Below are 27,307 nucleotides of genomic sequence, written 5' to 3' on the forward strand. Positions count from 1 at the left end.
ACATGTCTGACTGATTTCAAGGAGTCTGGCAGTGGTGTAAAATAAAACTGTATGAGCCTAGCTGATTTTGAATGCTATCCCTACACAGCAAGTAGTATAATGAGTACAGATTACACCACACCTGTCAAGCATTTCTACAAAAGCATCTTGCTTTTAAAGAATGCAACAATATACAAGTGTTTATATTTTCTAACGAAAGAAGTTTGTATTTATCTTTATGCCTAAAAATTCAAATGTGTATATCTATTGCTAATTTCAATCGGGATTGTGGATGTGTACGAACAAATATATGGACATTTTTACAGTTATACTTACACATTCAACTTATTAAGCATTTGTTTAATATCAAGAAAAATACTATAAATGTCCTTTGAAAATAATCCTTCTGTCATGTCAAACTGTGATGCCTATATTTCACCTCTTGATAGGTGTGTAAACAGAGAGTCACAAAATGAATGATTAACAGGTGTGTGAACAGTGAGTCACAGAATGAATGCACAATGACAGGTGTGTGAACAGTGAGTCACAGAGTGAATGCACAATGACAAGTGTGTAAACAGTGAGTCACAGAATGAATGCACAATGACAAGTGTGTAAACAGTGTGTCATCGAATGAATGCACAATGACAGGTGTGTGAACAGTGAGTCACAGAATGAATGCACAATGACAAGTGTGTAAACAGTGAGTAACAGAACGAATGCACAATGACAAGTGTGTGAACAGTGAGTCACTGAATGAATGCACAATGACAGATGTGTAAACAGTGAGTCACAGAATGAATGCACAATGACAGGTGTGTATATAGTGAGTCACAGAATGAATGCACATTTCTAGCTGTGTAAATATAGTGAGTCACAGAATGAATGCACAATGACAGGTGTGTAAATAGTGAGTCACAGAATGAATGCACAATGACAGGTGTGTGAACAGTGAGTCACATAATGAATGCACATTGCCAGCTGTGTAAATATAGTGAGTCACAGAATGAATGCACAATGACAGGTGTGTTAACAGTGAGTAACAGAATGAATGCACAATGACAAGTGTGTGAACAGTGAGTCACAGAATGAATGCACAATGACAGATGTGTAAATAGTGAGTCACAGAATGAATGCACAATGACAGGTGTGTAAATAGTGAGTCACATAATGAATGCACTTTTCCAGCTGTGTAAATATAGTGAGTCACAGAATGAATTCAAAATGACAGGTGTGTAAATAGTGAGTCACAGAATGAATTCAAAATGACAGGTGTGTGAACAGTGAGTCACATAATAAATGCACATTGCCAGCTGTGTAAATATAGTGAGTCACAGAATGAATGCACAATGACAGGTGTGTGAACAGTGAGTCACTGAATGAATGCACAATGACAGGTGTGTAAATTGTGAGTCAAAGAATGAATGCACAATGACAGGTGTGTAAATAATGAGTCACAGAATGAATGCACAATGACAGGTGTGTCAACAGTGAGTCACAGAATGAATGCACAATGACAGGTGTGTCAACAGTGAGTCACAGAATGAATGCACAATGACAGGTGTGTCAACAGTGAGTCATAGAATGAATGCACAATGACAGGTGTGTGAACAGTGAGTCACATAATGAATGCACAAAGACAGGTGTGTGAACAGTGAGTCACATAATGAATGCACAATGACAGGTGTGTGAACAGTGAGTCACAGAATGAATGCACAATGACAAGTGTGTAAACAGTGTGTACCGGAATGAATGCACAATGACAGGTGTGTGAAAAGTGAGTCACAGAATGAATGCACAATGACAGGTGTGTGAACAGTGAGTCACATAATGAATGCACAATGACAGGTGTGTGAACAGTGAGTCACAGAATGAATGCACAATGACAAGTGTGTAAATAGTGTGTCACAGAATGAATGCACTTTTCCAGCTGTGTAAATATAGTGAGTCACAGAATGAATGCACAATGACAGGTGTGTAAATAGTGAGTCACAGAATGAATGCAAAATGACAGGTGTGTGAACAGTGAGTCACAGAATGAATGCACATTGCCAGCTGTGTAAATATAGTGAGTCACAGAATGAATGCACAATGACAGGTGTGTAAATAGTGAGTCATAGAATGAATGCACAATGACAGGCGTGTAAATAGTGAGTCAAAGAATGAATGCACAATGACAGGTGTGTAAATAATGAGTCACAGAATGAATGCACAATGACAGGTGTGTGAACAGTGAGTCACAGAATGAATGCACAATGACAGGTGTGTCAACAGTGAGTCACAGAATGAATGCACAATGACAGGTGTGTCAACAGTGAGTCACAGAATGAATGCACAATGACAGGTGTGTGAACAGTGAGTCACATAATGAATGCACAAAGACAGGTGTGTGAACAGTGAGTCACATAATGAATGCACAATGACAGGTGTGTGAACAGTGAGTCACAGAATGAATGCACAATGACAAGTGTGTAAACAGTGTGTAACAGAATGAATGCACAATGACAGGTGTGTGAAAAGTGAGTCACAGAATGAATGCACAATGACAGGTGTGTGAACAGTGAGTCACATAATGAATGCACAATGACAGGTGTGTGAACAGTGAGTCACAGAATGAATGCACAATGACAAGTGTGTAAATAGTGTGTCACAGAATGAATGCACTTTTCCAGCTGTGTAAATATAGTGAGTCACAGAATGAATGCACAATGACAGGTGTGTAAATAGTGAGTCACAGAATGAATGCAAAATGACAGGTGTGTGAACAGTGAGTCACAGAATGAATGCACATTGCCAGCTGTGTAAATATAGTGAGTCACAGAATGAATGCACAATGACAGGTGTGTAAATAGTGAGTCATAGAATGAATGCACAATGACAGGCGTGTAAATAGTGAGTCAAAGAATGAATGCACAATGACAGGTGTGTAAATAATGAGTCACAGAATGAATGCACAATGACAGGTGTGTGAACAGTGAGTCACAGAATGAATGCACAATGACAGATGTGTCAACAGTGAGTCACAGAATGAATGCACAATGACAGGTGTGTCAACAGTGAGTCACAGAATGAATGCACAATGACAGGTGTGTCAACAGTGAGTCACAGAATGAATGCACAATGACAGGTGTGTGAACAGTGAGTCACATAATGAATGCACAATGACAGGTGTGTGAACAGTGAGTCACAGAATGAATGCACAATGACAAGTGTGTAAACAGTGTGTAACAGAATGAATGCACAATGACAGGTGTGTGAAAAGTGAGTCACAGAATGAATGCACAATGACAGGTGTGTGAACAGTGAGTTACATAATGAATGCACAATGACATGTGTGTGAACAGTGAGTCACAGAATGAATGCACAATGACAAGTGTGTAAATAGTGTGTCACAGAATGAATACACAATAACAGGTGTGTGAACAGTGAGTCACAGAATGAATGCACAATGACAGGTGTGTACATAGTGAGTCACAGAATGAATGCACAATGACAGGTGTGTAAACAGCGAGTCACAGAATAAATGCACATTGCCAGCTGTGTAAATATAGTGAGTCAAAGAATGAATGCCCAATGACAGGTGAGTAAACAGTGTGTCACAGAATGAATGCACAATGACAGGTGTGTAAATAGTGAGCCACAAAATGAATGCACAAGGACAGGTGTGTGAAAAGTGAGTCACAGAATTAATGCAAAATGACAGGTGTGTGAACAGTGAGTCACAGAATGAATGCACAATGACAGGTGTGTAAATAGTGAGTCACAGAATGAATGCCCCAAGAACTGGCCACATCCAGTTTTCTTAAGGACAACAAATATTTCATCAGTCAAAATAATATTTAACAAGAGCACCGCATAACGAGTGCCAACGCTCGGCTGCGGATTTTTTAACGTTTTTTATTTCGATGCTAAAATAGAAATTATTGGATTTTTTAAATATTTTAAATGCTAAAATACAACGAAGAGAAAAGTTTTCAGAGGTCACAGTGACCTTGACCTTTGACCTAGTGACCCAAAAATGGGTGTGGCGTGTAGAAGTCATCAAGGTGCATCTACATATGAAGATTCAAAGTTGTAGGTGGAAGCACTTTGTTTTTAGAGCCAATGTTAAGGTTCTATCACGGCGGACGGCAGACTCCGGACAGTGGACTATAAGCTGGCTATGACAATACCGCGGGTTTTCTCCGAAAAACAGCTGAGCTAAAAATTAATTTAACACCAAAAAATCTCAATTATGGTTATTACAGGATACACAATGTTCATTTAATTAGTTACTTGTCTTTACAGAATTTATAATGCCTATTGTATTGCAATGTGAAAATGATGAGCTTAGCCAATCTTGTAATACTAGTTTCAATCTTAGAAAGTGACAACACATGGAGATTAGTTCTTCCTAAAAAATGGACTTGAAAGTGTGTAACAAGCTTGTAAGCTTTCCCCTCTATCTGGCACCAATGAATATATTTGAACTAATAAGAAAATGAAAACTTTGCGGCTATTGAGATTGTTTTTCACCATTATAGAAGATTCCTGTCTCTGCCGTATCATCAAACTCTGTGTCCATGAGACTTTCCAGGAAGTTCTTTGGTCGCACGACATAGTCACATTCCTTCATCGACTGAAAATCAATGTTGAGATACTTGTTGAGTGTGAAACTCCGATCCCAGCAACTACAAATGGTGTCAGTCTCAACTAAAAATGTTGACAAATTAGAATGCATATAACTTTTGAGCGGTATTACCATAGATTATATATGAGATAAAATCTAAGACGTAATTCTTTTATGTTGAAAGTCATGAGTATGTGAGTAAGCCATGTTCAGTAGATGAAACAGCTTCTTATACAAAGAAAGCTGTTGACTTTTGAGACACCGGTATCTAACTTAGTGATGTTGTAGTTTGTTACATGACCTTTGACACATTGTTAAATTGATTCAATGTGTGTGACTTAAAAATATCATCACACAATTATAAGATCGTCTTTCAGCTACAAGTATACTGATATCATAAACAATATAAACCAAATAGAACATAATAACAGCTTGATGCAATCAATTAAAAGTTGAAAGCAAACATGTCTAAAAACAGCCATAATCAGTAGCCGCTTGTCTCAAACCATGCTTGTAGTACATACCCTGTGTCTAGTCCAGCCACTAGTCTCCAACCATAGCTGGTAGTACATACCCTGTGCCTAGTCCAGCCAGCTAGTCTCCAACTATAGCTGGAAGTTCATACCCAGTGTCTAGTCCAGCCACCAGTCTCCAACCATAGCTGGAAGTTCATACCCAGTGTCTAGTCCAGCCAGCTAGTCTCCAACCATAGCTGGTTGTACATACCCTGTGTCTAGTCCAGCCACTAGTCTCCAACCATAGCTGATAGTACATACCCTGTGTCTAGTCCAGCCAGCTAGTCTCCAACCATAGCTGGTAGTATCATACCCGGTGTCTAGTCCAGCCAGCTAGTCTCCGACCATAGCTGCAAGTTCATACCCAGTGTCTAGTCCAGCCAGCTAGTCTCCAACCATAGCTGGAAGTACATACCCTGTGTCTAGTCCAGCCAGCTAGTCTCCAACCATAGCCGGTAGTACATACCCTGCGTCTAGCACAGCCAGCTAGTCTCCAACCATAGCTGGTAGTATCATACCCTGTGTCTAGTCCAGCCACCAGTCTCCAACCATAGCTGGTAGTATATACCCAGTGTCTAGTCCAGCCATCTAGTCTCCAACCATAGCTGGAAGTTCATACCCAGTGTCTAGTCCAGCTAGCTAGTCTCCAACCATAGCTGGTAGTATCATACCCTGTGTCTAGTCCAGCCAGCTAGTCTCCAACCATAGCTGGAAGTTCATACCCAGTGTCTAGTTCAGCCAGCTAGTCTCCAACCATAGCTGGTAGTATCATACCCTGTGTCTAGTCCAGCCAGCTAGTCTTCAACCATAGCTGGAAGTACATACCCTGTGTCTAGTCCACCCAGCTTGTCTCCAACCATAGCTGGTAGTACATACCCTGTGTCCGGTCCAGCCACCAGTCTCCAACCATAGCTGGTAGTATATACCCAGTGTCTAGTCCAGCCAGCTAGTCTCCAACCATAGCTGGTAGTACATACCCTGTGTCTGGTCCAGCCACCAGTCTTCAACCATAGCTGGTAGTATATACCCAGTGTCTAGTCCAAACGCTAGTCTTCAACCATAGCTGGTAGTATATACCCAGTTTCTAGTCCAGCCACCAGTCTCCAACCATAGCTGGTAGTATATAACCAGTGTCTAGTCCAGCCGCTAGTCTCCAACCATAGCTGGAAGTTCATACCCAGTGTCTAGTCCAGCAGCTAGTCTCCAACCATAGCTGGTAGTACATACCCTGTGTCTAGTCCAGCCAGCTAGTCTCCAACAATAGCTGGTAGTACATACCCTGTGTCTAGCCCAGCCAGCTAGTCTCCAACCATAGCTGGTAGTATCATACCCTGTGGCTAGTCCAGCCAGCTAGTCCCCAACTATAGCTTGTAGTACATACCCAGTGTCTAGTCCAGCCAGCTAGTCTCCAACCATAGCTGGTAGTACATACCCTGTGTCTAGACCAGCCACTGGTCTCAAACCATAGCTGGTAGTACATACCCTGTGTCTAGCCCAGCCAGCTAGTCTCCAACCATAGCTGGAAGTTTATACCCTGTGTCTAGTCCAGCCAGATAGTCTCCAACCATAGCTGGTAGTATCATTCCCTGTTTCTAGCCCAGCCACCAGTCTCCAACCATAGCTGGAAGTTCATACCCAGTGTCTAGTCCAGCCACTGGTCTCAAACCATAGCTGGTAGTACATACCCTGTGTCTAGCCCAGCCAGCTAGTCTCCAACCATAGCTGGAAGTTCATACCCTGTGTCTCTTCCAGCCAGCTAGTCTCCAACCATAGCTGGTAGTATCATACCCTGTGTCTAGCCCAGCCAGCTAGTCTCCAACCATAGCTGGTAGTACATACCCTGTGTCTAGTCCAACCAGCTAGTCTCCAACCATAGCTGGTAGTACATACCCTGTGTCTAGTCCAGCCAGCTAGTCTCCAACCATAGCTGGTAGTACATACACTGTGTCTAGTCCAGCCAGCTAGTCTCCAACCATAGCTGGTAGTATCATACCCACTGTCTAGTCCAGCCAGCTAGTCTCCAACCATAGCTGGTAGTATCATATCCTGTGTCTGGTCCAGCCAGCTAGTCTCCAACCATAGCTGGTAGTATCATACCCTGTGTCTAGTCCAGCCACCAGTCTCCAACCACAGGCTAGCTGGTAGTATCATACCCTGTGTCTAGTACAGCCAGCTAGTCTCCAACCATAGCTGGTAGTACATACCATGTGTTTAGTCCAGCCAGCTAGTCTCCAACCATAGCTGGTAGTATCATACCCAGTGTCTAGTCCAGCCAGCTAGTCTCCTACCATAGCTGGTAGTATCATACCCTGTGTCTAGTCCAGCCAGCTAGTCTCCAATCATAGCTGGTAGTATCATACCCAGTGTCTAGTCCAGCCAGCTAGTCTCCAACCATAGCTGGTAGTATCATACCCAGTGTCTAGTCCAGCCAGCTAGTCTCCAACCATAGCTGGTAGTACATACCCAGTGTCTAGTCCAGCCAGCTAGTCTCCAACCATAGCTGGTAGTATCATAGCTGTGTCTAGTCCATCCAGCTAGTCTCCAACCATAGCTGGTAGTATCATACCCTGTGTCTAGTCCAGCCAGCTAGTCTCCAACCATAGCTGGTAGTACATTCCCTGTGTCTAGTCCAGCCAGCTAGTCTCCAACCATAGCTGGTAGTACATACCCTGTGTCTAGTCCAGCCAGCTAGTCTCCAACTATAGCTGGTAGTATCAAACCCTGTGTTTAGTCCAGCCAGCTAGTCTCCAACTATAGCTGGTAATATCATACCCTGTGTCTAGTACAGCCAGCTAGTCTCCAACTATAGCTGGAAGTACATACCCTGTGTCTAGTACAGCCAGCTAGTCTCCAACCATAGCTGGAAGTATCATACCCTGTGTCTAGCCCAGGCAGCTAGTCTCCAACCATAGCTGGTAGTACATACCCTGTGTCTAGCCAAGCCAGCTAGTCTCCAACCATAGCTGGTAGTATCATACCCTGTGTCTAGCCCAGCCAGCTAGTCTCCAAGAATAGCTGGTAGTACATACCCTGTGTCTAGCCCAGCAAGCTAGTCTCCAACCATAGCTGGTAGTATCATACCCTGTGTCTAGTCCAGCCAGCTAGTTTCCAACCATAGCTGGTAGTACATACCCAGTGTCTAGTACAGCAAGCTAGTCTCCAACCATAGCTGGTAGTATCATACCCTGTGTCTAGCACAGCCAGCTAGTCTCCAGCCATAGCTGGAAGTACATACCCTGTGTCTAGCCCAGCCACCAGTCTCCAACCATAGCTGGTAGTATCATACCCTGTGTCTAGCCCAGCCAGCTAGTCTCCAACCATAGCTGGTAGTATCATACCCAGTGTCTAGTCCAGCCAGCTAGTCTCCAACCATAGCTGGTAGTACATAACCAGTGTTTAGTCCAGCCAGCTAGTCTCCAACCATAGCTGGTAGTATCATAGCTGTGTCTAATTCAGCCAGCTAGTCTCCAACCATAGCTGGTAGTATCATACCCTGTGTCTAGTCCAGCCAGCTAGTCTCCAACCATAGCTGGTAGTACATTCCCTGTGTCTAGTCCAGCCAGCTAGTCTCCAACTATAGCTGGTAGTACATACCCTGTGTCTAGTCCAGCCAGCTAGTCTCCAACTATAGCTGGTAGTATCAAACCCTGTGTCTAGTCCAGCCAGCTAGTCTCCAACTATAGCTGGTAGTATCATACCCTGTGTCTAGTCCAGCCAGCTAGTCTCCAACTATAGCTGGAAGTACATACCCAGTGTCTAGTACAGCCAGCTAGTCTCCAACCATAGCTGGAAGTATCATACCCTGTGTCTAGCCCAGCCAGCTAGTCTCCAACCATAGCTGGTAGTACATACCCTGTGTCTAGTCCAGCCAGCTAGTCTCCAACCATAGCTGGTAGTCTCATACCCTGTGTGTAGCCCAGCCAGCTAGTCTCCAACCATAGCTGGTAGTATCATACCCTGTGTCTAGCCCAGCCAGCTAGTCTCCAACCATAGCTGGTAGTACATACCCTGTGTCTAGCCCAGCCAGCTAGTCTCCAACCATAGCTGGTAGTGTCATACCCTGTGTCTAGTCCAGTCAGCTAGTTTCCAACCATAGCTGGTAGTACATACCCAGTGTCTAGTTCAGCTTGCTAGTCTCCAACCATAGCTGGTAGTATCATACCCTGTGTCTAGCCCAGCCAGCTAGTCTCCAACCATAGCTGGAAGTACATACCCTGTGTCTAGCCCAGCCACCAGTCTCCAACCATAGCTGGTAGCACATACCCTGTGTCTAGCCCAGCCAGCTAGTCTCCAACCATAGCTGGTAGTACATACCCTGTGTCTAGCCCAGCCAGCTGGTCTCCAACTATAGCTGAAAGTACATACCCTGTGTCTAGTCCAGCCAGCTAGTCTCCAACCATAGCTGGTAGTATCATACCCTGTGTCTAGTCCAGCCAGCCAACTCAGTTCTCAACTACACATCCGATGATAATGGGTTAAATTCCCTGACAGGCCATATATTTGTATGGGGATTGGTCAAGAAAAACTTCTGTGGCCTATTCCAGGTACCACTAATTGAAGTACTGTGAAACCATTATTAGTCGTCAGACATTAATTTTCGTCTTTTTCGTCCTTCAACCGATGGACAAATTCAAGATCCTAACGAACAATCATGTCCCATATTTGAAACAAATAAGACTGAATTACCGTAGGCATGATGCATTTAAATCCAGCGTAATCCACGCATATACACAGGGCTCGAAATTAACACTCGCACACTCGCAAAATGCGAGAAAAAAAGATTGCAAGGTAAGTTATAAGCCACTAGTATTTTTTGCAAGTAAAGAAATAGTGAAAAAAACGAGTTATATCATAAAATGAATTTGTAAGAGTATCATCTTTTCATTCCAGAACAAGATTTAGTACATATAACTTTAAAGTCCCACTATCGTCTGGCTCTGAATCTGGAACTTTTTATTCCACGGCCATACATGACTGGAATGCCTTGCCAAATAACATCAAAGCGATCAAATCTAAGCAGGGGTTCCAACTTGAGGTTAAACGGTACTTAAACAAGTCTGCACGTGATAGGGAAAACTCTGATTCTATTTATTATTGAATGTTGTATATTATGTATTTATTGCTATTTTTAGTTCGTTTTTCTGTGATAAATATTCAGGTGCAGGATAACTATATCGTCTAGTTCTTATATTATATTAATTTTTAAACAATGATCTTTAATAAACAGTGTTATGTGCTTAAATATTATTGACAGCAAGGTATAATATGGGTGTGCGTGTGAAACCGTCCGTTCCGCACCTTTATCTGCCTTGCGTTTGCAAATTTTTATTTTTTTGAGATGGTGTCTTAAAAAACTTGTTCACACAAGTTTTGTGGTTTTTCACTTTTGTATATTGTAACATTGTACTTGTTGTTTGCTTAAGATAAGGGACCCCAATGGAAATAAGTACTTGTACTTTATTGGGTTATCCCTGGTCTGCAAGATCAATATATATTTGTACACTGTTATTTCTTTACCATATTTGTTTTATTATAGGTTCTTATCTGTATTATTGATTTTTTGTACCTTGATCTTTTACCTGAATAAATTTGAATTGAATTGAATTGAATATTGCTAAATGCGTTCGACAGCGTGAACGCTAAACCGTAGGTCAATTTTTGGAACGTCCGAATACCCATATGCGGAAGCGCGAACCTTGTTTTTAGACTGGTATACTTATAGTACAGATACCCGGATGGTATTGATACAAAGAACATGAAACAGTCGACTATTCACACTCGAGTTAAATCCGGTTTTGACACAAAGGGGTGTACAGTGTACTGACAACTGACATTTCCTGTAAAACGCGAATGCAATAAGGCTGTATCGAATGCGTCGACTTTGTTTAGGTATAATAGTGTTGATTAGCGCTAATTGTTAACAATTGTTACCCATTGTGTGTATTGTGTTTTTCAGGGGTGTTGCAGATTAAACAGCCAACACGCGGCGAATCCGGATTAAAGACAATACTATTTAACGCAATTTAAATATGACGATGTGTGATCAACACCTGACTGAAATATATTCTGCCCTTTTATTACAAATTAATGAAGAACATAATGATTTGTGTTTGGTTGTCCGTGATCGTAATGGAAAAAGACTAATTGGCAATTGGCTTCGTTGTTTAAAACACTCGTTAACGGTTATTCAGTCCCACTTATCCACTAATCATAACAAAGAACGTGTCAATGACATAAAATAATAAGGGACAGTTACTATCACCTGAAATAACAGACTTGTTAATTGGCATATGCCAAACAAGGCCCACATCCTGCAAGTGACTACCAAGTGTCACCCCTCTTTTCCCAGCACGATTTTTTCGCAACCGCGTAGTACATGTATTACAAACAAATCGGACGCTTTTTTTTCAAAACCAGAAATTTACGAATTTAAGTGCTGATGAAATAGTCATTTTTTTTAAAAAGACGAAATTTCGTGCTGACGAAAATAAATGGTTTCACAGTAGGTCAATTGTCAATTACAAAAATGGGCACTTAGTATACCAGCTTTAAGAGTGAGCAGGCAAATAAACTGCTTTTTAAATGATCGAATATGGCGTCACAATTCATAAAGAACAGACCAGGCACCTACCCTATCAATGAAAGCACACAGGAGCCTGTTGATGGTGTTGTATGCCTCCACCTGTTTGAGAACTGACCCACCCACACCACGGCCTGCAGCGTTGCGCTGAGCAATCTGCAATGTACAGTCAGTCTCTGGTTTATAAACAGTTTTAGACTCAGATTATGATGCTCAATCCATAAAAACCGAGAGCTGCAAAGAAACTTGCCACTTAATAAATACATACCAGCCTGACCCCAGGACTAAACGGAAATGTAAAAAAAAGTATAGCGATCTGTCTCCAGGACAACATATGAATCTGGCAAGAAATCCAGAGCAGGAATCAATTATGAAAAAATTTCTATGGTTCCCTATTGGTGTTTTCACAGTTATTTGTCACAATGATTGCTCTAAAATGAACTACTTTGACTTTCCCATTCAGAAAGAAATGTAATCTTGAGGTAAGATAAAATGGTCTGTATCAACATAAAATCTTGTATCAGCATTTTTTGATGAAATTAATGTTTTTTGTACATATTGACAAGTGCCAACCTCAAGTTGAGCGGGCGCTCTGATGGTTTCGTAGCGTTGTCTCAGTTTGCGAGGTATCGCCATCATGAATGTCTGCTGCTCATCATTGGGTAGAAGGCCTCGCTTGCTGCAGTTGTCCTCCTTCACAAAACAATGGGAACAGTAGGTCTGTTAATATTATGTGCATTTATTTGATGTTTTTATATTACAGTTTGTGAATACATAAAGTCAGTCATACTCATAGGATCTTTATGTCATGGATTTTTTTAATGTCTTATAAAAGACTTTAGACATAAATTTTGTGTAACATTTGATTTTGTGCTAAACTGGCCCAAACAAATACACATAACGTATGGAAAAAGAATACTTTTTGGTTTCACAAATGGCACATATAAACTGAAGTAAAAAACAACTGCACCTCTTCTTTCTTAATCAGTTCAAACATCTCCTTCATGTTTGTGTCAGATTTGCCGTGCACAGATCGACCATGTATGTAATGTCCCCACTGAGCGTGGGCCATTATGAACACGCTGATGTTGCTCATGGAACACAGATCCACAAACTGACGCACCTTGTCCTCAAAGAAACGCTCATAGACGAACGTAAAGAAGATCCATTGGACAATGGCTGTAGAAAAGACAAAGAATGTCAGTAAAAGCAGAGCATTCATAAAATTTTGATAATGTGACCTAAATGGCCTCTGATTTTGGAACCACTACTTTGTTACACTAATTTTTTGTACATAAGTACCAAATTTTCATTCCTGTATAACTTGTTAATGCATACAATTTGTGCTTTCTAATAACTGTATTGATCCCTCATTAATACCAGACCCTTGAAAAGCCATTCTAATCAAATAGTTAAACTAGTCATACATTTTAATCAAAAGATAAACATAAATTTATTAATCACTTTATGAAAAAAGTTCCCAGCTTTATGTCTACTGCCATGTGTCATCACACCTCTATACAATGCTGATTAAATGTTGTTTCCCAAGAATAAAGCAGTAGTTGTAATTGCTTTCTTGGTTTACTGCTGTTTGATGTAATTACTAGCACCAATAAAATAGGTCTTCAACACCAAGCTGTATAATCATCTTCAAGGTCTAACATGACCCCAGACCATAGGGTCTACTGATCTCCCTGCCAGGTCTAACATAACCCTGGAACATATGGTCTACTGATCTCCCTGCCAGGTCTAACATAACCCTGGAACATATGGTCTACTGATCTCCCTGCCAGGTATTACGTGACCCCGGAACATATGGTTTATTAATCATTTACTCCCTGTACCGTATGGTCTACTGATCTCCCTCAGGTCTAACGTGACACCATTAAAGATAATGCAGTATGCTTGAAGTTGGTAAACTGTAACTGTTTGAATAATGCACATCAATTTTTAATCCAGCAAATATTACCAGTAACAAGGAAGACAAGCACAGCCAGGGCATAGCGGTACACGTGGCTGTATTCAGAGCGGTAGTCCTCTGATTTCTTGTTCACACTGCCATCCGGATCCTTTGTTGCCGTATTCTCAAACCCTACAACAACGAGGAAGAAGACCACAGCCCACACCTGGAACGTCTTGTTGATCTTACGTATGGCCTGTATCTCATTCCACTCATTAGCAACAAAGTACGTCCTCCAGATTGAGACGGGAACCTACCGAGAGTAAAACATTGTATACTGCTTATTTACTGATAATAAAGCAAACATTATAGACTGGTACATTAAGGCTTTTTTTTTTAAGTGAACATTTTAGAATGGAACATACTGAAAAAAGTATGCATTTTTATCCTACCACTAAATGATCTTAAAGAAGTCACTTTAACATGTCATGTAATTTTTTGCTTTACATGCCTACTTAATGTATACAGTGGATTAATTTTTAAGCCTTTAAATATGGTTAAATGTCAAATGCAGTTAAGAGTTGTATATGAATTGACTCATTAAAATTTATCAACATCCTTAATCATTTGTTCTTACTTTCAAGTTATACATGCTTTGAATGAATGCATTCAATGTACCATATATTTGTCTTGTTACTTTGATTTTTCATTGAATTGTTGATGATTATTCAGCCTGACATAACTAGAAAAGATGACATCTAATTTTGATATATCAATGCAAGGCTTATTCAGTTAATTTAATGTTTTTGCTTTATTAACACTTAAATGCTAATATTTGGATCAACAAAGATTGAAAACAAATTATTTTAGGATTAATAGAATACTACATTGGTGTCAATGTGTTCTTGAATTTATTTGACTCCTCTTAGAAAGGCTTGCGCTGCTCGGCAAGCCTTCACACAATGATACTAACAAAGTATTCTCTATAATGGCCCTATTCCACTACGAAAACAAGCCCACGATTTGCTACGATTTCTCACATTTATTGAATCGGGAAGACTCCTGACAGTCTGCGATTCAGTTACGACAGTGGTACGATTGAGTTACGACGAATCGTGGGGTTCGGTTGAAGTCTTGCGAATAGGGTCGCTACTTCACTACGATGTGTAAAAATCTACTGCGACTGTACTACGAACGATGCAGATTGGTCACGACTAAGCTAGGACCTCACCGAACTCATGAATTCGGCGCCAATATCTACTGATATTGATTCTAACACGGCACGCGACTTGTTTTCTATAGACAAAGAAGGAAATAAAGTGTGGGTTATTCTGCAATAAATTATGGGAGGAGCTTAATGTTTCGAAAATAGTTCCGAATAAAAAAAGAAAATATTGCAGTAAAATGCACGTGCTTAAATCCCGCTCTTAACGAAATGTAAAAAATGTAGCACGTATATAAATGTAATGAAACAACAAATTGTTTATTTGGTGATAAGTGGCATGACCACGCCTGCTAAGAATTTGTTTGTTAAGAAACGTAATTAAGAAAACATTTATAGCATGTCAGCTTTTCAGAAGAGTTAACACATGTGATGTCATTTAGTTTCTATGAGTGTTGTTCTCAATGAAAGTGACGGAATTTGCAAAATATTTATGAATGCAAACAACGTCAAATGTTTGTACAATTCAATGAGGTCACTAAATAGTGAACTTTGTACTAAGAAGGGAAGAGTATTGGAAAATATAGTTCATGTCCAAAAGCTTGAAGCAAATCAATCAGAATCGTGTAAGAATAGAAATAATATTTTTCTATGATGGCTTGTTGTCGAATAACCCACAGTAAGGAGTATAGATTCGTGTTATCAAAGCACTCGTGCTCCGCATTCGTGATTTAATTCCTACGCATCTATACTCCTTACTGTGGGTTATTAGACAACAAAACATGAGGGAAAAATATTATTTCTTTATCATTCGTTACAAAATCGTAACTGTTTCGTAACTAAAACGCGAGAATCTTAGCGGGCTCGCAACTCAATCTGGGTGAACTCTTGAGAGTCGTGACAAAGTCGTAAATGATTCGTAGACAGATCTCGTGATCACCGATTCCCCGATTGAGTCACGAATTACCTAAGATTCCATTACGATGCCAAAGAACGCACTACGACACTGTTAACTGTCAACTGCGATTACTTTCAGTCTTGGAGGTCTTGGTCAAATTTTAAACACGTTTAAAAACTGGCCGCGATTTTTTGGGAGCTCACAACTAGCCCGCTACTAGCTACGATTGAGTTAGGACCTTCGCCGATTGAGTTACGAATGTCCCCGACCTCAAAATATTGGAAATCGGGACAAATCGTGGGGAATCGGGTCGTAGTGGAATACCCCTATAAGCTGGTATCTACCAGACCTCCCCGAATAAAGTGAATAAATTCCAACAGTAACTTTGGAATAAAGAGAAGATTTATACTCAAACATTATCAAACTATTCAAAACAATTAAGACATCAGAATAAGAGTGAACATTTAGTCCCACACAAATACTGTGAACTATTCTCCAATTATGTTAAAAGCTCATGCACAGGGAAGCCTTAGTTCTAAAAATGAATCTATAATATCTGACAATTAATTACTTCTTTGCTTTTGCCAGATTCAGTTGCAGACCCAGTAACCCCTTTTGGTCGCTCCCAGTCGATGAAAAATACATCGATCATGCACTGCATGAAAATCATGTGAGCTACTTCAAGGAACTTGAGGGCAAAGGCCGACACAAACACTCCAAGCCAGTCTTTGAGTTGGGAAGTGGTTGGGTGAACCAGGTATACGACACTTTGCCTCTGAAAAGTAAAATACAACAGGTCACAATGACGACCATAAAGCGGTCGGAAGATCCTGCGTCTGATCTCCACTGACAGAGCATTATTGAGATCTTTACAATGACACAATATACTGAAACGACTCAGGAAAAATGTCTGTATATGTAAGTCAAAGGCTTTTTGATATAACAGAGCTCAAATAAATAGCTTAAGCCTAATAATAAAACAACAATATTATTTTCATTTACTTTCTGTCTAGTTAAATATCAGATGTTCAAGCAAACAAATGAACTTAAATTGTACATGACTGTTTTGAATTTATGATGGCCCTATCTGTACAATTCAAAAAAGTAAATCCAAAAATTCATAACCTGTAAGGGCTTAAATTGTAAAACAGTGATCTCTGAATTCAAAATGCCATACACATTAAGCAATAATTTGTAGAATCTACATACAAATGAGTAACATTAATATAATAATCACCCCTAGGGTGCAAAAAAGGTACCATGATCCTTCTCATTTCAATGTTACATGGTACCTTTTTGCATCAATGGGGCAATATAATAATATATAAAAACAAGAGGGCCTGAAAGGCCCAAAGTCACTCACCTGAGATAACAAGATATTATTGGGACAAATTTTCTAACCAAGTTTCAAGAAGATCGGTAAATAAATGTGGCCTCTAGAGTGTTAACAAGGTTTTACCATAGCCTTATAATGAAAAATGCCCCGCCCCCTGGCGTCCATGTTTTTCAACAAACATTTTTGAACTCGTCCAAGATATTATTGGGATGAATCTTCTGACCGAGTTTCATGAAGATCGGACTATAAATGTGGCCTCTAGAGTGTTAACAAGATTTTACTATAGCCATATAAGGAAAAATGCCCCGCCCCTTGGCAGCCATGTTTTTCAATCAAACGTAACCATTTTCGAACTCATCCAAAATATCAATAAGACAAATTTTCTGACCAAATTTCATGAAGATTGGACAATAAATGTGGCCTCTAAAGTGTTAACAAGGTTTTACTATAACCATCTAAGGAAAAATTCCCCGCCCCCTGGTGGCCATGTTTTTCAACCAACGCATTATTTTCGGAATCGTCCAAGATATTATTGGCATGAATCTTCTGACCAAGTTTCATGAAGATTGGACAATAAATGTGGCCTCTAGAGTGTTAACAAGATTTTGCTATAGCCATATAAGGAAAAATGCCCCGCCCTTTGGTAGCCATGTTTTTCAAGCAAAGGTTACCATTTTTGAACTCATCCAAGATATCATTGGGGCAAATCTTCTGAGCAAGTTTCATGAAGATTGGAAAATAAATGTGGCCTCTAGAGTGTTAACAAGGTTTTACTATAGCCATATAAGGAAAAATGCCCTGCCCTTTGGCAGCCATGTTTTTCAAGCAAACTTAACCATTTTCGAACTCATTCAAGATATCATTGAGACCAATCTTCTGACCAAATTTTAAAGATTGGACAATAAATGTGCCCTCTAGAGAGTAAACAAGGCAAATGTTGACGCCGCACACAGTACAACAGACGACCGACAAAAGGCAATCACAAAAGGTAACCATGAGCACAACGTTGTGCTCAGGTGAGCTAATAACAAGAGGGCCAACTTGTCATAAAATATGTCCTTATGTAGGTCTGTGTTAAATTGATAAAGTTTGATAATAATAAGATCAAAACTATTTGATTTAGAGATGATTTGATTAAAACAGTTCAAGTTGAACAAAAGAAAAGTTTAATATTGCCATATTGTTTTTAATTCAAGGGCCATAATTCATAAGAGCTGCAAGGGTTCTGGCTAGTGTTGGAACCTGAATAAGATACTACTTTATTACTAGGCCTACACACATGTCACCAAGATTCATTTCGATCAAATTTGAACTGTTTGATTTATGACAGGGATTGTTCTCATGACACCTGCAAATGGCGTAAAAAGCCCCATTTCTTTAACAGTTATGAAAAAAGCTTATAATTTTACCCATTACTACTTGACTGTTACTTACGGTATTGTTTTTTTCAACGTTGACAGATATATGACCAATTTAGTTCATTAAATTAACAAAAACTTTAGCACATTGAAATATTGACTCGTGCATATAACAAGAGGGCCAAGATGGCCCTAGTTCGCTCACCTGAGAGGAGTCGGTTCATTCAATCTTTACCACATGTAAAACTAGATATTGTCCAGACAAACATCCTGGTCAAGTTTTATCATTATTTCATCTGCGAGTCATGATCAATATACCTATGAAGTTGTATGATCCTAGGCGTAAGCATTGTTGAGTTATCATCCGGAAACTATTTTTTTAAGTTGAGTCAAGGTGACCTTGACAGCCATTGTGTGAATACGTTATTTGGCACTGTGACCTTGACCTTTGACCTAGTGACCTGATAATCAATAGGGGTCATCTGCGAGTCATGATCAATATACCTATGAAGTTTCATAAACCTAGGCATAAGCATTCTTGAGTTATCATCCAGAAACCATTTTACTATTTCAGGTCACTGTAACCTTGACCTTTGACCTAGTGACCTGAAAATCAATAGGGGTCATCTGCGAGTCATGATCATTGTACCTATGAAGTTTCATGATCCTAGGCATAAGCGTTCTTGAGTTATCATCCAGAAACCATTTGACTATTTCAGGTCACCGTGACCTTGACCTAGTGACCTGAAAATCAATAGGGGTCATCTACGAGTTATCTTCAATGTACCTATGAAGTTTCATGATCCTAGGCCTAAGAGTTCTTGAGTTATCATCCAGAAACCATTTTACTATTTCGGGTCATCGTGACCTTGACTCTTGACCTCATTACCTGAAAATCAATAGGGGTTATCTGCGAGTCATGATCAATGTAGCTATGAAGTTTCATGATCCTAGGCATAAGCGTTCTTGAGTTATCATCCGGAAACCATTTAACTGCTTTGGATCACTGTGACCTTGACCTTTGACCTAGTGACCTGAAAATCAATAGGGGTCATCTGCAAGTCATGATCAATGCAGCTATGAAGTTTCATGATCCTAGGCATAAGTGTTCTTGATTTATCATCCGGAAACCATTTTTCCATTTCGGGTCATCGTGACCTTGACCTTTGACCTAGTGACCTAAAAATCAATAGGAGTCATCTGCAAGTCATGATCAATGTACCTATGAAGTTTCATGATCCTTGGCATAAGCGCTCTTGAGTTATCATCCCGAAACCATCTGGTGGACGGACAGACGGACCGACGGACCGACATGAGCAAAACAATATACCCCCTCTTCTTCAAAATAGGGGGGGGGCATAATGAGAAAACTGCCCCCCTCCCAGCAGCCATGTTATTCAACTGACCGGAACCATTTTGGAACTGAACTCTAGTATCAAGGAAACAAATGTTCTGAGCAAATTTCATGAAAATTGGGCCAAAAATGTGACTTCCACTGGCGGCCATGTTTTTTCACCAATCCCAACCATTTTCAAACTCGTCCGAGATATCAATAAAACCAATGTTTTGACCAACTTTCATGAAGATTGGGCAAAAACTGTGACTTCTGGAGTGTTTACAAGGTTTCTCTAAAGCCAAATAGGGAAAACTGCCACTGAAAACATATAGAGAAAAATGCCCTGCCCACTGGCGGCCATGTTTTTTCACCCATCTCGACCATTTTCGAACTCGTCTGAGACATCAATTGAACCAATGTTTTGACCAACTTATGATGATTGGGCAAAAATTGTGACTTCTAGAGTGTTTACAAGGTTTCTCTATAGCCAAATAAAGAAAACTACCCCGCCCACTGGCGGCCATGTTTTTCAACAGATCGGAACCACTTTTGAACTCAACCAAGATATCATTAAGACAAACATTTTGACAAAGTTACATGAAGATTGGGCATGAAATGTGACTTCTACAGTGTTAACAAAGTTTTTCTTTTTTTTGACCTAGTGACCTAGTTTTTGACCAGGCACAACCCAGTTTCGAACTCGGCCGAGATTTCATTGGGACAAAGCTTCTGACCAAGTTTCATGAAGATAGGACAAGAAATGAGGCCTCTAGAATGTTTACAAGCAAATGTTTACAGATGGACGGACGGACATACGACGGACAAAGACCGGTCACAAAAGCTCCCCTGAGCAATCAGGTGAGCTAAACATGTCTATTAACAATGATTCAAAAGCTTCAAATGTCAAACATGTGAAAGCAAAGCAAAACAAAATTATATAAAAGCCAAACCTTATAGAAAATGAGCCAGTAGAACGCCATTCCAAATGTAACAACAAAAAAGACATTGGCAAGGGTTCCTGAACAGAAGAAAAAGAAGTGGACGATTGTTTGGAAGTCGATGCTTGGTCGCCCAGACCTCTTGGACCAACACCAGGTTTTGTATCCGGCGTAGAGAACACCCAAGGTGCTCAAAACACCAATGGAAATACGGAAATCTCGTTTGTAGTCATTTGGATCATAGGTATAAGTGACTTCAAATGATATCTGTAAAGGCAAGACAATCAGAACAAGAAATTACAAAGACATTCTCTAAGACTGAGGAAAAGGTGAAATTTTAAAACAGGACTGTGTACAATATATTAAAAGTAATTGTTTTACCATCTTTATACATGCTTTGAAAAAATACCACCCCATAGTATAAACTTTTTATATTTCCACATTGTATTCAGTGATTCATTTTGAAATCTACATCAATGAGTCCCTGGAACTCGCATATTTTGAAACAATGGGTCCAAACTTAAAAACAATGGGTCCCAGATTGTGTCTTTGTAAATTCGTTACAAATAATATACTTAACATGATACACCTTAGCCAGGGTCTCTTTTATGCAATTTTACAGCAAAAAACAGAAATAGGTTTATAGCAAGTAAAATCTTTATTTGTTTTACTTTTAATAACAAACAGTGAAACATATAACATCTTAAACAGAGAACTTTTTACATCTTTAACAGTTTGGACTGACTAGACTTTAAATAAATTGGATGACTAGAGTTTATAATTTTTTGGTCAAAATTAGCCCTTTCAAACAGTGTGACAAAATACAATTTCTGCTTTGGTCAAAAGGTTTACAACTTCAATACAGATTTAGTGTAACAGCACTCATACTGTATTTAAGGTGTATTTATTCTGATAGCCTTATCGCCTTGTTTTTTCTCCAAACAGGGAGAGCTTTTTTCACAAATTCATTCCGGGCAAAATTGCACAACTGCACTCTCATGAGTTTGTCTTGTTTCCCTACAGTAAACCTGTTCATGAATTTGGTCAAGACCTTATTCTGTATAGAAAAAACCCCTCACACATCCTGCAGTATGAACAGCAGATGTCTGTGTTGTTATATGTACTTACATTCTACGTAACATAGGACGGAATACTGTACGATCTGTATTACTATTATGTATGTACCGTATAAAAATAATGCTTTTTATTTCAGAACTTGCAAATTTTAATTGTCACTTTAGAAAAAACAACACTGCTCAATTAATCCAGAAAAGTATAATAACATCGCTTTACTATATTAATAATAACTGTCTGCGCTCACAACAGAAGAACGCCAACTGTGTTTTCCGCCGTTTATTCTTCATATTTAAACCACATGGTTTACATCGAGGCTGAGTTAAATATCTACACAGCGGGTTTAAATTGTTGAGGATCAATTTTGAAAACCTTTTTCGGTCGCATTTTCTTTGTTTACCATCCGGGACAGCCAACAAACTTTTAATAAAACGACGTAACTGATTGGATAATTGATATATTTCAACCAATCAAAATACGCGTACTACATTCCTAATGTAGTAATGTGACTTCCGTTTTACTTTTTCAAAACGGTGTTGACATGTGTTTTACTGATATCCACGAATCGTACTCGGTATCATGAACAACTTTGACGATGTTGAAAATCGGAGTTTTTAAACAATGCGTCCCGAAAACGCACATGTTTGAGAATGATGCGTCCCCAGAAAAAAACGTGCGTCTGGCACACGGGACGCACGGGAAAATGAATCACTGTGTATTGTGATCTCATATAATTTATTTTCTATAAATTATTAAATGTTTTTTGTTGTTTTATTTTTCAACCTTATTCTTTTGCCTATTTTCTAAATAAGGACAAAAACGTGTGAACATTAAAGATAACATAGAATACCAGGTAAGTGAAGACTACAGACAAGTTTTTTTGCAAGGAAAGAAATCATGGAATTCTCTACAAGACTTGGTGTGGTGTAGCCTTGCTATGGAATACTCACCAAGACTTGATGTTGTTTAGACCTGCTAACACTCACACCAAGACTTGATGTGGTGTGGCCTTGCTCAATGTTTTGATACTGAATTCAACGCTTGATACTTTTAAAAATTTCAATTTGTTTTTAGGATGAACAAGAGATGTGTTTGTCAGAAACACCCTAATGCACCGCTTTGTTGTTTTTTTTTACCTTTGACCTTAAAGGATGACCTTGACCTTTCACCACTTAAAATGTGCAGCTCCATGAGATACACATGCATGCCAAATATCAAGTTGCTATCATCAATATTGCAAAAAGTTATGACCAAGGTTAATGTTTTGGGACACATACAATGACAGACAGACACATACAATGACAGACAGACACATACAAAGACAGACAGACAGACAGACACATAGACAGACAGACAGACAGGCCAAAAGCAATATACCCCTGCTCATTCGATCCGGGGGCATAAAAATATTATGAATTTTAAACATAACCATACTGACCCTAGAATAATATCAAACCAAATATGTTGTAAAATATTACTAAAACTACCAAGATACTAAAAGAAACATTCATGCACAGAAAATAAAACAATTTAAAGATAATTGATTGAATAAATCAAGGCTTTACTCCAAACTTTTTATCATACAGTACACCTGAATGGCCAGAAGCCTTCTGTTATTATTAAACAAAATACTACATATTCTATAAAATCCAATACAACTAAAGGCTTTTGTGTCAAAATTAGAACAAAATCTCTCTAGTACACAAACAGCTGCTTACATCAACAGTCGAGCCTCCATCTGCGTCAGTTTTGGACACTTTGCCGTATTCAATGTCCAGGGCTGGCGGGTAAATGAAGCCCTCAGTGGTCCCCGATACAAGATTCACGTTGATCTTAATGGACTTTGCATAGCGCACCATCTGAGCAGAGCCTCCTGAATAGGGACAAAAACTTGTATCATGTATAGCGCACCATCTGAGCAGAGCCTCCTGAATAAGGACAAAAACTTGTATCATGTATAGCGCACCATCTGAGCAGAGCCTCCTGAATAGGGACAAAAACTTGTATCATGTATAGCGCACCATCTGAGCAGAGCCTCCTGAATAGGGACAAAAACTTGTATCATGTATAGCGCACCATCTGAGCAGAGCCTCCTGAATAGGGACAAAAACTTGTATCATGTATAGCGCACCATCTGAGCAGAGCCTCCTGAATAAGGACAAAAACTTGTATCATGTATAGCGCACCATCTGAGCAGAGCCTCCTGAATAGGGACAAAAACTTGTATCATGTATAGCGCACCATCTGAGCAGAGCCTCCTGAATAAGGACAAAAACTTGTATCATGTATAGCGCACCATCTGAGCAGAGCCTCCTGAATAAGGACAAAAACTTGTATCATGTATAGCGCACCATCTGAGCAGAGCCTCCTGAATAGGGACAAAAACTTGTATCATGTATAGCGCACCATCTGAGCAGAGCCTCCTGAATAGGGACAAAAACTTGTATCATGTATAGCGCACCATCTGAGCAGAGCCTCCTGAATAGGGACAAAAACTTGTATCATGTATAGCGCACCATCTGAGCAGAGCCTCCTGAATAGGGACAAAAACTTGTATCATGTATAGCGCACCATCTGAGCAGAGCCTCCTGAATAGGGACAAAAACTTGTATCATGTATAGCGCACCATCTGAGCAGAGCCTCCTGAATAGGGACAAAAACTTGTATCATGTATAGCGCACCATCTGAGCAGAGCCTCCTGAATAGGGACAAAAACTTGTATCATGTATAGCGCACCATCTGAGCAGAGCCTCCTGAATAGGGACAAAAACTTGTATCATGTATAGCGCACCATCTGAGCAGAGCCTCCTGAATAGGGACAAAAACTTGTATCATGTATAGCGCACCATCTGAGCAGAGCCTCCTGAATAGGGACAAAAACTTGTATCATGTATAGCGCACCATCTGAGCAGAGCCTCCTGAATAGGGACAAAAACTTGTATCATGTATAGCGCACCATCTGAGCAGAGCCTCCTGAATAAGGACAAAAACTTGTATCATGTATAGCGCACCATCTGAGCAGAGCCTCCTGAATAGGGACAAAAACTTGTATCATGTATAGCGCACCATCTGAGCAGAGCCTCCTGAATAGGGACAAAAACTTGTATCATGTATAGCGCACCATCTGAGCAGAGCCTCCTGAATAGGGACAAAAACTTGTATCATGTATAGCGCACCATCTGAGCAGAGCCTCCTGAATAGGGACAAAAACTTGTATCATGTATAGCGCACCATCTGAGCAGAGCCTCCTGAATAAGGACAAAAACTTGTATCATGTATAGCGCACCATCTGAGCAGAGCCTCCTGAATAAGGACAAAAACTTGTATCATGTATAGCGCACCATCTGAGCAGAGCCTCCTGAATAAGGACAAAAACTTGTATCATGTATAGCGCACCATCTGAGCAGAGCCTCCTGAATAGGGACAAAAACTTGTATCATGTATAGCGCACCATCTGAGCAGAGCCTCCTGAATAAGGACAAAAACTTGTATCATGTATAGCGCACCATCTGAGCAGAGCCTCCTGAATAGGGACAAAAACTTGTATCATGTATAGCGCACCATCTGAGCAGAGCCTCCTGAATAGGGACAAAAACTTGTATCATACCAGCCTTAACAAGATTATACCCCATGTGTAAACCTTAGAATCTTATAATGCTTTATATGCTTTATATATATTCATGTGACATGGTAATTTAATATTTGCTTGGGATGTATAAGACAACAAATACATGCATAATTATGTCCAGTACAAACAAAGCTTTAAACAAGTAATTCAGTGTGGGGGGGTCAAACTCATGTAAATGAAAAAAAAGTAATCTGCATTTAGCAGATGAGTATTATACTTGAAGTAAAGAAAAACTTCATGGTTCAGAACAACAACTATGACTGTAGACCATTGACTGTTGGTAGATACAAACATACAGACCTTGTATATACAATACATCTGTTGTATAGTATCATTTTTATTTCCACTCCTGTTGTTATGCACTCAGTGATACTGTTCATTGATAGGAAAGATTTCCCAGAATAAAAGGAATGTAACATTTCACACTAACTACTAGTGTGTATTTAACTATTTCAGTCCCTATTGCCCATCACTGTATAGAATTCCTTTTAGTTTGATACCAAAATCATACATGTATTATGTTTTACTGATATCACTGAGTTACATTAAAAAAATCAAGCCAACTCAAAATGCCACATGGCTAATTCAAACACAACTTAATCAAATTGGTGGCATCAACTTTGACCCTAGCGCATGATTTGAAGAAACACACCTTCTATTATCTATGCACATATCAAGCTATATATTTCACTCACCACCATTTGCAGGTATGTTTCCTACATTGTCAACCATAAAAAATCTTCGAACCAACATCTTTCCACCATCGCCACCTATAAAAATGAAATTATTTTTTTTAACATTTTGAATGCCAGTGTGTTTTGTTATCTATGATAAGATTTTTGATTTTTTTGCTCAAAGGTTAGATTCGGTTGAGGTAAAGCAATTTAAAAACATGGTACATTGCTCAATAAAAACTGATGCCAAAGGTGGAGGCCTGGTCAGTATCAATTCATTGGCACATTTGAATTAGTAGTTTTAGTCCAAAATTAGGTAAAGGTCAAAGTTGTATTAATGTTGATCAAACGGTCAATTTTGGTTAACCAATAATTAAGACCTTAAAAAAAAATTGAATTTTTGAACTTTTTATTGAAAATTGTCATGTTTGCATTCAGTTACAATCCGTGTCCTACCTCTTGAAAATTATCATTTTTCCAATTGGTGACCATTCCCTGTCCCTTTAACCTACCTCTATTTGTCTCCTCCCCTGCATTATCTAGACTTTTGTAGTTCAGAATGTTCACAGGCACTGGGAACAATGACTTTTGGCTATTTTTCTCAATCTCCAAGTCTGTACAAGACCATGAAGGAAAACTAACTGTCAACATCAACATGGACTACCATAACAATTTTAATAACATTTTTATCTAAAATTGTATCTAAAAGGGATTTATATTAATTTAAGCTCATGCAAACTACCTTGGTACTTGTTCCATAGAGAAATCCAAAACATTTGTCAGAGGACCAATTATCAAACAGGACTCTTGGGCTGTGGCAAGTTTTGAGACCAGAACAAAAATTTCACACAAACTGACTTACATATACACAGACCTTCAAACAACAATATCACACAAATGAAACAAAAAAAAGATAGGTAAGTGAGCTGTTTTCTCTGTGTTTGGTACACTGATTTAGGTGTGGCAATAACAATGATTTTAAATTAAGGCACATCAGGAGCAGAAGTGGGTCATCCCTAACGTTTACTGATATCAATGATACATACAAAGGCAGGGAAGTATAAATGACAGTATGGCCTATCCGACTAAGTACTGTTTTTTAAAAAACTTTGTTTTCAATTTCAGCTTAAGGATACACAAGTCCATGAATTCCACCGGGTATTTGGTCTGGTCCCAGAAGTCAATTGCATCCATCTTGCACTGGAATATTGTAAAAGTCAAACCATTTAATTAAGCCTTGCTCTTAGAAAACCGGGCTTAATTCATGAGCATAAAGTGTCATTCCAGATTAGCCTGTGCAGTCTGCACAGGGCAATCTGG

General features: G+C 39.5%; 1 protein-coding gene across 2 annotated transcripts in view; it reads right to left on the reverse strand.

Annotated features, from left to right (window-relative positions):
• The window catches only part of LOC127845364 (meckelin-like), a 54,619-nt gene that overhangs the window by 8,338 nt on the left and 18,974 nt on the right, over positions 1-27,307 (reverse strand). For both annotated transcript variants that reach the window (XM_052376234.1, XM_052376235.1), the window contains exons 9-19: positions 27,124-27,187; positions 26,500-26,601; positions 26,009-26,083; positions 23,404-23,558; positions 20,624-20,878; positions 16,215-16,418; positions 13,653-13,896; positions 12,654-12,862; positions 12,257-12,376; positions 11,735-11,839; positions 4,495-4,597 (exon numbers count right to left, since the gene is read on the reverse strand). In XM_052376234.1, coding sequence (XP_052232194.1) covers positions 4,495-4,597; positions 11,735-11,839; positions 12,257-12,376; positions 12,654-12,862; positions 13,653-13,896; positions 16,215-16,418; positions 20,624-20,878; positions 23,404-23,558; positions 26,009-26,083; positions 26,500-26,601; positions 27,124-27,187 — 1,636 coding nt within the window. The remainder of the gene's footprint in view (positions 1-4,494; positions 4,598-11,734; positions 11,840-12,256; positions 12,377-12,653; positions 12,863-13,652; positions 13,897-16,214; positions 16,419-20,623; positions 20,879-23,403; positions 23,559-26,008; positions 26,084-26,499; positions 26,602-27,123; positions 27,188-27,307) is intronic.

The sequence above is a fragment of the Dreissena polymorpha genome, chromosome 9, assembly GCF_020536995.1.
Source record: "Dreissena polymorpha isolate Duluth1 chromosome 9, UMN_Dpol_1.0, whole genome shotgun sequence".
Taxonomy (NCBI): Eukaryota; Metazoa; Mollusca; class Bivalvia; order Myida; family Dreissenidae; genus Dreissena; species Dreissena polymorpha.